This window comes from Emydura macquarii, unplaced genomic scaffold (genome assembly GCF_026122565.2).
Source record: "Emydura macquarii macquarii isolate MOO-44397 ecotype Brisbane River unplaced genomic scaffold, CSIRO-AGI_Emac_v2 contig_1451, whole genome shotgun sequence".
Lineage (NCBI taxonomy): Eukaryota > Metazoa > Chordata > Testudines > Chelidae > Emydura > Emydura macquarii.
The window spans coordinates 5667376-5681547 of record NW_027131588.1 but is presented as its reverse complement, the minus strand read 5'-3'; the positions used below and the strand labels follow the sequence as shown (position 1 = coordinate 5681547).

The following is a 14172-nucleotide window of genomic DNA, read 5'->3' as shown; positions in this document are numbered from 1 at the left end:
AAAAAAGCACTGCAAGAATAAGGGACCAATGAGAATATTAAGGTTCAATGCATTTTTGAAAACCATTTTATTTAGAAACTAATGCATCCCAACACCCAGCTGGCAACCTGGCTTACCCAATGCCAAAGCCTTTGAGGCTACTTAAATCAATTATGTATCAGACTAATGTGAAGTAGTGGAAAAGGCAAGGAGAGTTTTCAGATGCTCTATCCGTGACCTGCCTGCTCCTACTGACACCTGAGTAGAATTCTCTCTAATATGCCACTAAAGGTACATTCAAAGGCACAGGATATGGCAGACATGCCTACCCATGAGGGAAATATTCTTCCAGCACTTTTAAAACAGATGGGCTGCCTTTCTTCCCTACATACAACATAAAAAGGCCAAATAAGAAGGGGGACAATAAAAAAGTGAGCAGTGTAAATCAAAGTCCATTGATGCATTGAAAGCTACTGGTCCCATAATCCTGATACACTGACTGACTCAGGTGAAATGAGGGTGAAGGAGGGGAGGAGACAGAGAAAAATACACACACTCTCTGCCCTTGAGTAGCTAGACTGGAGTGTAAAGAAAGTGGCGGTGTTGAGATTACATGGTACATTTTCATTATACAAAATATTTTGAAAAAAAAAATTTTTTTTGAAGGAAGGTCTTGCATGTGGTGGTAGGCCTGGCTGCTGGGCCACCAAATGGAAAGACTGAGTGAATATTCTACTGAAATGTAGCTTATTTTTTAAAGTAAGCATCTCTTGGTTTCAGAGTCTTAAAAATGGATAGCTGTCAGACAAGACTGTTCTTCAAACTTGCATCTCCTGCTTGATCAAAAGCCCTCTAAACTCCAGTATTCTCTGCCCTGCATAGTGCATCACTATGTGATGTTTCATAATGTTGAACCATCATTGCAAAAACTTAACAAACAACATCATCCAAATAGTGCAAAAAAATTAAGTATAGACTATACAGAACCACAATAATACCAAGCTGGAAAAACTCTAAGTTATTTGGGTTTCAATACCAGTTAGTAAAACCATCCTAAAACAACAGCTCATTGTTTTCCAGGGCAAGATAAAATCCCCACTCCCTCTTCCAGTCTTCACCTCATCTGTCTCTCTCTTCTCTTCCTCTGAAATGTTTCAGTTTCATAGAGTTCAAGCCCAGAAGGGGACCATCAGGTCATCTAGTGTGACCACTTGGATATCACAGGCCATTAAATTTCAGCTAGATACTCACATATTAAGTTCAAACAATTTAGACAGACAAAAACATTCAGTTGTCAGGAAACTAAACGGTGTGCCACAGGCAGAGACCAGGAGGGAATCGATTAGGTGAGCTATACCCAGATGATCCCAGCAGGTGAAAAATGCCCCATACTACAGACGAAGGCAAAAAAAACCAAGGTCCTTGCCACTCAGACTTGGGGAAAAATTTCTTCCCAACTCCAATCAACATGTAGGGGCAAGACTCACCAGCCAGGCATCTAAAAAAAGGATTCTCTGTACCTCCTCACAGCATTGGTCCACCTCATCCAGCATCCCATCTTCAAGTCTGGTCAATTTCCAATGCTTCAGAGGAAGGCAAAACACCTCCCTCACCATTGAATGCATCTAGTCAATTGTGCATTGGGGAAATATCCTTCCTGACCTCTGTAGGCAACCAGCTGATGCATGAGGTTTGATTATAGTCATTATCTCAATGCAAAGCTGCAAGTATTCTGTGCCTCTTGAGTGTTATGCAGGAAACCCCATTCCCCCAATGAACAAAGGAGAAGAACAGGAGGACCCACAATCTCAAACTCCAACGTCAGAAGGAACTATTATAGTCAGTTATATTTACATATATATATTTAAATACTATAATATAGCTCTACTCCCCCTTCCCATAGGCTGAAGAATTTCTCCCTGAAGTTGGATTAAAGCATATCTTTTAAAATGATATCTAATCTTGTCTTAAAGACTTCAAGCTATGGTGAGTCCACCTCCTCCCCTTAGTAAGCTGTTCTAATGTTTAATTGCCCTCAAAGCAAGAACATTGTATTTTATTTCAAGGCTGGACTTGTCTAACTTCAACTTCCAGCCATATGGATGTTGTTATACCTTTGTCACTATTGGGCGTATTTTCCACGTGTCAAGTCATCTCTCAACCTTCTCTCTGATATGCTGAATAAGTTGAGCTCCTTAAGCTTCACCTTTTATCCCCATGAAATTTCCATTTCCTTTGCACCCAGGAGGTCCTTATTTCTCCTTCATTTCTTTCCATTACTCTCTGTCTCTACCCTTTTTGTCTCCTTCCCTTCCCACTATTATTTGGACTCCAACAGGACAGAGGAGGAGCAGAGACAGCCACTGCCCCCTACCACTGCTAGGTAGATCCACTGTGGTGCAGTACTAGATACCCATCTCATCCCCTATACGGACTTGCCTTATGCTGAACCATGCAGCAGAACAGAGCAAGCCACAAAGCACAGTGAGAACATTCAGATTCAGAGAAACACTCACTCACTGGCACAGCACACCAGTGACTCCCAGTGTCCGCCACAACTATTAAAATTTTTCAAATGTTCCACCCTTTTACAAAACAGGGGATGCTGACATCAGTGCAAAAAGCACAAGGCTGGAAACTACGAAGCCTCTGGAGCACTGACATCATGAATAAACATACCATCCTTTACAGGTAATTCGAACTTTGCTCTGAATTGCATTTTGTCACTTTCTAGAATGTGTTTGCAAGCACAGTGGAAAATGCAACATCACTAGAGTAGCTCATGACAGTACTGCACGCACAAGAGACTTTCATTTGGCAGTGTATGTACCATAGACTCACAGGCTTGCCATGGGCATCTATGGTGCCAAGTGTTGCCTGAAGCTGTGCATGCTCCTTCCCCAAATCACTCAAAAAGTACTTGCTTATGACTGCACTACTGTACTGTACAGCACTTAAAAGCTCTCAGTTCAAAGCCTACTGCCAACTGTAACTCAGAATGAAAGTGCAAGTACAGTAGTAAGCTAATATGTTTGAAGGAGAAGTAAAATAGATCAAGGAAGCATAGCGCTATATTGTTAAAGTAACTGACAAGAGTTCATTTAACGGGAAACTTTGAAGCAAAGTCCAACTCTAGTATCCTGCTAGATGCTGCTGAACAAGAAATAAGCAAGTAATGAGACTGTATATAAATACATTTTAAATTATACCTCTTCCAGTTGTATGCCTCAGTCAGGCTCTTAATACATAGACCATTACAGAGCCACAAATTATGTTATACAGTTATGGTTGATCAGGGTCTTTCATTATAAAGCACATATTTTCAGGTAGATTAAACTTTCTTAAAGGGAGTGGGTGAGGTATAAGAAGAGATAAAGCAGAAGACAGGAAGGAATTATGGAGAACTTTATAAATGAGATACAGAACTTTGAACTTCAACAAGGAGACTGTGACATGGAGTCCTTGGAAGATCTTCATAGCAGGAATTACTGGGTGAAATTTTCTAGCCTATGTTATGCAGAAGGATGAGCTAGAATGAGCATAGTAGTCCCTTCTGTTCTTAAAATTCTATGGATCTATTAAAATCTGAGATCCAGATCCAAAGATGGCTACATCAATATAGCTTTGTTGACTTAAATGGAGCTACAACGACTTACACAACTAAGGGATTTTCAGCAGGTGAGACAACCTGGTTAGAGCACTGAAAAAAGGAACAGTCTTGACAGCTACATTTTAGGGGGGGCATGGGAAATAGAAGAAGGAGAGGCCTAAACCACGGAGACTGCAGTAGTCACTACACTATTACTATATCATTTCGCAATGTTTCGGTACCAGAGATGGAGAGCAAGAAAAAAAAGTCGATAAACATAAAAGAAGATGCAGCAGAATTTGGTGAGAGCATATATAAGATGGGAGAAGGACAGAGAGGACTCAGAAATTAAGTCAAGCTTGCAAGCACAGGAGACAAGAAGTACAGTGGAGGTAATGACACCAGAAAAAAAGTGTAAGAAGAGACAGTCTAGATGGAAAAATAATAAGCTCTATTTTAGCCATACTGAGTCTGAGGTGGTTGCAAGAATGAAAAATACATTAGAGAAAGGCAGAAATGCAGGATGGCACAAAGGGAGAATGGCCAGGGACTGAGAAATGTATTTGTGATTCATCAACATAGACATGAGAGATAAAAACCATGGGAGGAAATGAGATCACCCTGGGAGACAGTATAGAGGGAGAAAGAAAGGGGGGAAAAAAGGATTGAGATACCTGGGGACTGGTAGACAGCACCAGACTGTGTTTTTTGTCAGGCCTATAAACCATTCTGCCACTGATGTTCCCTCCTCCCACCGCCACCAAATATTTGACACTTCTCTCCTTATTCCCCACAGAACAAATATTTAGCTGACTCTTATCTACCTTGATCACATCCCACCCTCCGTGAATACGAATAAACACAACCTCAGGATGTAACTAAATTGGTAGGGTAACCATGTGTCCCATTGCCAAGTGGAAAAGTAGAAGGGCTGGAAGTGAAGTGGAGAATGGAGATGTTGGTTCAGAGACTAAGTTGAAAGATGAGAAGATAGAAAGGAAAAAGTGAGAACAGATGGATCTTCCCATATGGTGTCAGCTTTGTTTTGGTAGTAATCAGTAAAATCTTGGGCAGAGAGAGAGAGAAAGAGGGGGTCTAGGTAGCAGGTTTTAGAAGAGGTCTATCTGAGAAATAACATTGCTTAAGCATGTGAAAAAACAGTGTGGAGGAAAGGGGATCAATGGAAATGTCTGTGAGAGAATGGAACTCGAGGGAAGAACAGAGATATGCCAACAGGTGAAAGAGACAGCCAGGGTATGGTAAGCAAAAGAAGAAAATTACCAAAAATAGTGTAAAGTTATAACCAAAATCAGTTTGGAACAGCTCAGGGGATGGTCAAAAGAGAAGAAAGGAGAACAGAAATCTGATTTAGTAATTACCAAGTTGTAAGTAAATACTAAGCATATACAAAATGTGTTCTTCCCCACAACATTATTTTTAGCAATAAACTATGTTTTGGTGTTCCAGCCAGAAATACGTACAAGCACATATGAAACCTCTACACACTGAAAAATGGCGTAAACTAATTGAGATAGACCAGTTGCTCTGGGTAAATGCATTGGATAATCTCTCTTAATCCTCCTATATTAAGGTTTTGGGGAAGGAGTGTGGGTTCAAGTGTGGTATCAATATATCACACATTCAATTCCACTATCATGTGTTCCAAGGCTTTGTAAAGAGAGAGCTTTTGTGACATATAGTATGTGTGAAATATAAATGCATGCCCAATAAGTCTAGCCTAGGAATGGACCTATTCCTCCTTACCTTTAGGATGCCAGGGGAAAGAGCCCATGTACTACATGTATCTATTTCCAGCAAGCAATCACACGCCTTTTTTTTTTTTTAAATCTAAAAGAAAATTCAATGCAAAAACATCCAAAGCAATATGGATTATTGCAATGTTAAGGTTGAGAATTTGAAACGCAGAATAGTCTGAAAGTTCAAATTTATGATTGATACCATTGTTAAAATTCAGGCTTACTGAAATCACTGCAGATATAAAGGGATAAACCTTACAAAATAAACAAACAAAACAAAATAGTAAATACACAAAAGTGAGTTGAGTTAAGGTGTTTTGGGAAACATAACTTTGAATCTCCTGTCTTTATTATGTTTAAATTCTAAACCATAATTTTACATTAATACTTATACATACAATCTAAATAGATCACAAACTCCTGGAGATAAGGGCTGCCTTTTTTGTGTGTGTTTGTGTAGTACCTAGCATAATAAGGTCCTGATCTGTGATTGGCGCCCATAAATGCTACTGCAGTACAAATAACCAACAACAACACAGTATTGGGATTGATATTGTATATAGATTTATATAATTTACAATAAGGGTTAAGTTTAATTACAGGTATCATAGCTTTTTTATTGTGGCATATCAAACCATGGAATAGCACTTTAAAGACTGTACTAGCATAATCTTTGCTAAAAGCTTTCTATATCCAAAGAAAGCAAACCTCATTGCAGTAAGTTTGGCAGGCGGCCGCCCACTCTTAGCTACACAAGTGATCATCTTGATTGAAACCCTCCACAACAACAATAAAAAGACAAAGGAGCAACCCAATAAGACTGAAGCAGACTCAGCAGAACACATATAAACCTAGTGGAACCCAAAAGATGAAGGAAAGTTGGTTGGAGAAGACGAGAAGCAATTTCAATAGATCTCTTAAGTTATCTAGAGTCACAAATATATCAACAAAGCTTCGCATTTATGTAACCCCATTCATTCAAAGATCTTAAAGTTTAAATTCAGCACTGAGAAAAATATTTCCTCATTACGTTAATGTCCCTCTATTCTGATCCGATTTAGAAGCGAGTCAATGAGAAATTAATGCAATATCTTATGGAGGCAACCAAAGTCACAACCCCTGAATAACTGGTTGCTGATATGTTTACTTTGTTTGTTTTGTTGACTTTGCTCTTCCTATTAGACACTCAATATAAAACATTATCTTTGTTTTCATTACTGTCCTTTGCTTCATCCACAGTGAAAGGAGAGAAAGAAAGACCAAAAAAAAAAAAAAATCCCTCGTCCCTTTATTCAGTAAGGAAGAAAGAAGTGGAAAAATGTATGAATAATATGTAGCTTACCTACACAATCTCTCTAAAGACATATTTGACTACATATTTGTGACAGTTTATATGTATGCCTGATGTCTGTGTGACACAAATACATCTGCATTCAATAGTTCCTCTAGAGACAGTTCTCAGATCTGGAAATCACCTTATTAGCCTTAAATGAGCCCAAATTTCTTTGTGGACAACAATATTTTAGAAATCAAATGATTCTTGAAATTGGATTTTAACTTTCTAGATGATGAATCACAATATTTTTCTTTCATTAGACATGTATTATGAATAAGCATAGTTGTCTACAGAGAATGATCACATGTTCTAATTACCATTTTGGTTATACGCATAATTAGTAACATTCTGGCTTAATAGGACACACTGCATCTTTAGAGAGTTGCAAGCTTCAGGTCCAAAATCCAACTGTCAGCTGCATTGCCAAAGACAAAGAAACCATGATGCTGTGTTTTTAGCTTTGGCAACAATGAACAAATCTTTATACAAAGTATCATGGTAAAACTAATCCTCCCATTGCTTTCCACCCTCACTTTGGCCACATATCAAGCACCACAATAGCGGTTTTGTACTGGTAATTTTGAATTACTGTGCTAAACTATGATACAAAATTAGTTATACTGAAGAAATATGATCACACATTCCTATCAGTACTACAAAACATGAGAGTAGATCTAGACTAGTAATTTGAATATCCAAATACAAGCAAATTGAAATATGGAAAACAGACTTACTGATTGTAAGCTTTCATTTTCACGAAGACAAGCTGTTTGGAGTTCTGATTTCAGGGCTGCAATGTGATGTCGATGAGATGCTATCTCTCTCTCTAATGTAGCAACTCTGGAGCTTGCGAGTTGGTAGACATCCATAAAACTTACAGTCATAGCCTTTAAAAAGTAAAATAAATAATCAATACCATGTGGACTTGACATAAATGCCACCTTGAGTAAAGCCAAACTCATTATAAAATCACACTAGCTAACTTTTATAATAAAGAAAATAAAGTTTAGAAGTTTTTCTAAAGGTCAGCATCAGTATTTAACAATTAAAAGATATAGCAAAGGTATATGTAGCCCTACCAATATTGTAAATGCCAAATAGCAATACAGAAAGCACATGATTTTGCACTTAAATTAGGAGGTATTTTCAAATATGGATTACTGCATTCAACAGCTGACTCTACTTTTCACTGTATTTAAATACAAGTTTCAGTGTAAGGTCAATTTCTATCTGCAGAGAAGTACAACACAGTTTGAGGTAAAAATGCACATTTTCAAATTGAACTGAGACACTAACTCTCTCAACTAAAGAAAACAGATTTAATTTGGCATGCAACAAAAGAAATCAAGTAAACTTACAGACCTTTTAAAGTAAATAACCTGATTACAAATATAGCTGGGAAAATATAATTGCGCTCGTGTACATAATGGAGGAATGTCCCAGCTGTGTAATATTGATTAGACTGATAATAAAGTTAACAGCAAAAGAGAATATAAATGATTTGGCAGGCCTGGTAACTTCATATCTACCCTAAATAGCATAACACTGCTGGGATGATTGGACTTCTTTACAACAGGGTAATCACATTTTATAGGTTACAGTTTTCCCTTCTGAAGTGACCTGTAGTGAGTCTTCTAATGTAAGAACAGCATTAAAGCTCATATGAAATCTGCCTTCTCAATGTAATACTTAGGTGTAGACTAAAATAAATTCACTAGCACTAAAGGACACTCCCAAGATCTTTTATAGTTTTTCTTTGTTTTATATATTTGTTTGTGAGCTGAAGTCAAATGAATTACACCAGGAGTGAATATGGCCAAATACTACTACTAGCAAATTATTTACATAACATATATGGTTGCTATTCTCATTAAGAAGAATGACTACGCACTATGGCCCCAATCCCGGAAAGATATCCATGCAAATGCATCCGTGTCTTGAGTAGAATGTGGCAGCCATTTACAAAAAACATTACAAAACAAAAAATAGCATGTTCCATACAAAACACTGTGATGCCTCACCATGAGACTATTCATGGGCTTAAAGTTACGCATGTGTGAAGTTCCATGATGCATCAGCGCCTGTGTCTGAGCACTCAAATGAGGAAATATCAAAGTTGAGGTTGCATGCCTATCTTAACTCTGACCCCTTATGTAGAAGTATTAAGATAGAGTCCTTCATTATATTATATCTTGACTCTTATGATAATGGCAATAAGGTTAAGTATACAGAAATGAAAATATATTTCAAGATGCTACATTTGCATATATCAAGCTGCAGGAAAAAAATCGTGCCCCGTTCCATTATTAAAGCAATTGTATGTGACTGTGTAACTTACAGATGAATACACACAAGGAAACAAGGGTTAAGGCTGCAGGTGAAATTTGGACTCGCATTTGCTGACTTTTCTTTGAAATAAAACTCCATTTCTGTAACTATTTGGGGCTATTACCAATATGCGACTTGCTGCAATGTAAGCGCAGCGCTTCTTGTCCTGTCCTCAGTGGAAAAGGAGAACAATTTATCACTCTCCTCTTTGTAACAAACTTTTAGGTATTAAGACTTCTGTCCCCCCTCAGTCTTCTCTTCTCCAGTCTATATAAACCCAATGTTTTCAATATTTCCTCATATGTTATGTTTTCTAGACCTTTAATCATTTTTGTTTCTCTTCTCTGGACTATCTCCAGTTTGTCCACATCTTTCCTGAAATGTGGTGCCCAGAACTGGACACAATACTCTAGTTGAGGGCTAATCAGCATGGAGTAGAGCAGAAGAATTACTTGCATACCTACAGTACATATTTAAGGTCACAGCTAAGTTAAAATGTGGAGACTGATTTTTCTTAGCTGTCTGCCCTTTGGGCTCAGGCCCTGATCCTGCTAACTTGCATGTGCAGATGCACCTTTGTACCCATGCAGAGTCCCACTAGTGACAACAGGGCTCTGCCCACAGATAGGAAGTTGTAGAATCAAGGTCTTATTGAAGTCCTTGCTGAAAAAGGTACTATGTACCCCATTTCACCACTTCCCCATCAAACATGAATTTTCAACCCCATGTGTTTCATTTGCAGAATAGTTTTAAAAAGTTAGACAGACTTGTTTATTTTTTAATCATAGGGATAGTGTATTTTCTTTCCAACTCTCCTTATTCTAAAGGGCACAACAATTTTTGCTCAAACTTTTAGGAAAAAAAATAACATCCAGATTGAAAGGCAGAAGTTTCACAAAGTTATTAACAACTCAAAACAAATAGCTGGAATGGAAACACTTATGCAACCTTAAGGAGAGCAGTCACTATCATTCCTGCTATAATTCAGTTTATACTCCCAGAGGAATTTTGACGGCCATCCTAGATCTGAATTCAGCCAGGACATGCAGGTCAACATGCTATACTCCTCCAAAAGGTACCAGGGAATCTTCAGTACCAAATGTCCGGAACCTCAGTTGTAAACTAATCTGGAAAACAGCACCTCCACCTGTAAAATGTGCTTAGCATCAAATCAAGATACTGATTTATTGTTGTGTCAGCATGAAGAAAATCATATGGAGAGTCATCAACATCGCTTCCTGCATCTGAAGAAGCGGGATGGAGCCCACGAAAGCTTATGCCGGCTGAAATTAAATGTGTTAGTTTTTAAAGTGCAACAGAACTCTTGTTGTTTTTGCTGTATACAGATAAACATGGCTACCCCTCTGGAACTCTACAGTACCTAAGTTTCTCTTATTGGAATTGTTGGTGAGGGAGGGAGAAATTTTTCCTTATTTACTCATTTTAAAAGTTGGTCAAACAATGATTTCACAGGTTTCTAATGGAATTTAACATTTTTTGTTTTAATCCTTAAGTGTATAATACAGATATAAACAACATATGCATAGCTCTAGAAATAAGGTTTGTTCACTGATCAACAGTGTTTGCTAATAGAACTGGAGATCAGAGACCTTCCAGAAACAAAACTTCACAACCCCCCGCCCTCACCAGCATGCCAGATTTTAAAAAACAGATACAACAATGACAAGTACAGATACTTTTGTAGCCTTCCCGATTTATTTTTATAGCACTAAGTTTGACATTCAGACATGTCTGCAGGAACCACATTTTAGTGAGCCCTTCTGTTTCTTGAATACACTGGTAATAGCGTGACATGCAAACTGGGAATAGAACATCTGAAACAAGTAACAAATCATCTTTCATTACAAGTAAGAATGATTTTTAAAATACATATTAGACATTGATTTTCATTCAGAAAAGCCAGTCAAAGTGATTCCCTAAACATTATAGGAAGCAATTTTTGCAACCCAGACATATATTTTCACACATTCACTTTAAAAGCTAAAACCCCTTTCAGACTGACGAGTATTGTAGGAATGTCAGTGAGGCAGCAGACTTAGCTAAAGAGACCAGAGCAATTTTGAAGAATGTTAATTTTAACCATTAAAAAAGCCAGTCAAAGTATGGAATGCAAGTTTTTAAAGACTGAAACTTACACAGCGCTTCCAATTTTAGAGCAGAAATGGTAATGAATTATTCTGAATTAACCAAAAAAAGGAACTAGGCAGAGGGTCCCCTTTCTTTTACCCCCTCTATGCCTCCATTTCATAAGAGATTTTGTTATTTTTTAAAATCATACATTTTATAGTGCTGTTGATGACATGGTAGAAGCATATTATAATGCCAAAAGGAGTTCTCAATGTGTGAATGTACCCATGTTCCAATACTGCTGCTCAATATACTATCAGCTTCTTGAAAATAGAAAACAACATGCTGAACTGGCTGAAATTAATGATACAAAAAGGGTGCTGAAGAGTTTTAGATGCTGGACTACGATAAAATTTTAAGTACTTAAATCCCATTTTAAAATGTGACTTTCAATGCAATTAAGGAGCCTCAGGCCCAGATTTTTAAACATCTTTTGGTGCCTAAAGATGGAGATGGATGTCTAATGTGATTTTCAGAAGTGCCTAGGAACCTAACTCCAATTGTTTTCAAAGGGAATTAAGTGTTTTGAAAATTCCACTGCATGCTTATCTGAATCTTCAGATGCCTAAATATTTTTAAACATGTGGCCCTAAATTGCTTTTGAAAATGGGACCTAGGCGCTTTTGCAAATGCTGCTCTTAATTTTTTTTTTTTTGGTCTCTATCCCCAACCAGTAAAAGGGGACATTGTGAGAATAAATGTAGTAATATCTGTGATGCACGCAGTTACTATGATGATGGAGGCATTGTAAGTGGGTAAATACATAACATAGTACTTAACCAAAATTAAACAAGTGGAAGGATAAAACGATAAAATGGATATTGAAAGGTGTCACTATCTGTTTTAAATTAAAATGCATATAGGTAAGGATTACTTAAAAGCATAATAAAACACTGGAAAAACAAGAAGAACAAGAAAAAGCTATTTAACCTAGTAAATAAGCTGAACCCTGCTCATCAAACACCACCAAATTTGAGAATGGCCTATTGGTACTACAAAGTTTCTCACAAATAGTTCTGGTTTGGGCTACAGGGTCTATGAAGTTGAGCATCTTACTCTGACAAATTGCCAGTGAGACAATACTTCAAGCATTTTGTTTGTTTTTTTTAAAAAGACGAACTGTGGAGCAAAAGTGTACTTTTTTGAAAGTTATCATATTGTCCCCCTCCAATCAATTGTAGAATAGAACAATGGTTTTCACGGAAGGCACCCTTCCAGAAATCATGCAAAAATGATTTACAAAGATTCCCTCTCTTCAGTGATATGACTGACTGATCATCTCTATGTTCTCCCTGTTATTCAGAAACAGCAATTCTAAGATGCACAGTGCAATATTATGCTTTTAAATATCTTTTTCATTATATTATTGACTAGAAATTTGTCAGCTAGAAGACTAATTTTGGGGGATTCTTTTTATAAAGTATAGTAAAATATGGCATTCTGCTAGCTGGCTCTGATAAATTATGCAACAATGTTCAAGAGACAAGATTAAAGTACAAAATGAGGGCTAAAGCATATCCTTTAAATTTTATTAACTAGATCAAAGGTCACAAAGTATTACCAAGTTGAAAAACTTTGGTGGAAAAATATTTTTGGAAACATATAGATCAGAGTGTATAAATTATTAAATGACTTCTTGTCAAAGTACTAATGTGTTTATTATACTTTATAAGAAGGAAAGGAAAATCAGTTATTTATTCCATGTGGAAATACTCTGTTAGAGGGATTCCTCTTTCCTGATTATTAGGTTCACGTAACCTAGGGAGAGTGGATACAATCCAAAAAGAACTTTAATTTTTTCTGCAGTTTTACAAAGGATGAAAATATTATCTAATGCTTTCATAGCTTTACATTGTTTCCAAAGCTGTCAATAAATACCAAATGTAAACTAAATTGCATTAAGGACCAGATCCTCAAGTTGTAAATCAATGTAATGCTACTGACTTCCATTTCATTTACACCTGCTGAGAATCTGATCACAATGACACACCTAAATACAATTTTATCTCCTATTTAGAAGAAAGGAAAGGAAATAAACAACCTCCAGCTAATGCAAATCAAAGAATATGTCATAAACAAACCAACAGACCGACAACATAAGCCTCAAATGCGTAGCATATGATACAGCAGTCAGAAAAATCAAGAGCCAACTACTCCACATATTACATTTTTATTTTTAAAGTAAGAAAAAAGAAAAATCAAAATTAACATTTGCCTGTTAGGTTTCCCACTTCAGGAAATCCTGAACTAAAAAGAATGGTAGTAGGTAGTAAATATACCTAACGGCAATATATGCAAGAGATAAAAAGAACAAGAGAAGGAATAATAAATGGACTCCAGAAGAATGAGAGCCTAACTTTAGTATAACAAAGCACTTAGATAACAATCTGAAAAGACTAAGAATTTTATGTATAGTATGAAGTTTGGCTGAACTGTGATATGAGCAAAAGCAATCAGTGTGGAAATAAAATTCATAAGATAGGAGTTCTGTGTGTTTAATGGATAACTTACAGTATGCCTTTTATTACTGCAACCCTAGTGTATGTCTGGCCTTAATATTACATACATAAGATTAGTTTAACAAGTTCACAAAAACAAACATACACCAATTAATTTTGGCTTTGAGAAGGCCAGCCCCATGTGATTTTATGATATTTATTGTAACTCTGTGGAGGCTATTTTTTGTGGGGAGGATTAATTCCCCCCCCTCATTTTAGCATTTGAAAATTCACTCTGGCTGCCTTGTCCCACTGCCCAAAATGTCTAGTGGCAACATCAGTAGAGGATGTAAATATAGCAGCTTCTCAGGCATCCGAAAAGGCCTCATGGGAGACAACATTCAGCAAAATTGCACTTTTGCAGCTGTTTGGCACTTTTTAAATGATCTGTTCTCTTGGTATCTTGTTTCAACACTCAACTTTTTGTTGGGCTCCATTCAACCGTGGCACATACAATTTAAATGTGCCAAAAATCAAACCAGTTCTGTTACAACTTTTTTCAACCAAAGCTGACTCAGTGCCACACTTGGGGCCTAA

General features: G+C 37.0%; 1 protein-coding gene across 3 annotated transcripts in view; it reads right to left on the bottom strand.

Annotated features, from left to right (window-relative positions):
• The window catches only part of CCDC171 (coiled-coil domain containing 171), a 189762-nt gene that overhangs the window by 25372 nt on the left and 150218 nt on the right, over positions 1-14172 (bottom strand). For all 3 annotated transcript variants that reach the window (XM_067553117.1, XM_067553118.1, XM_067553119.1), the window contains one exon: positions 7396-7548. In XM_067553117.1, the coding sequence (XP_067409218.1) occupies positions 7396-7548 (153 nt within the window). The remainder of the gene's footprint in view (positions 1-7395; positions 7549-14172) is intronic.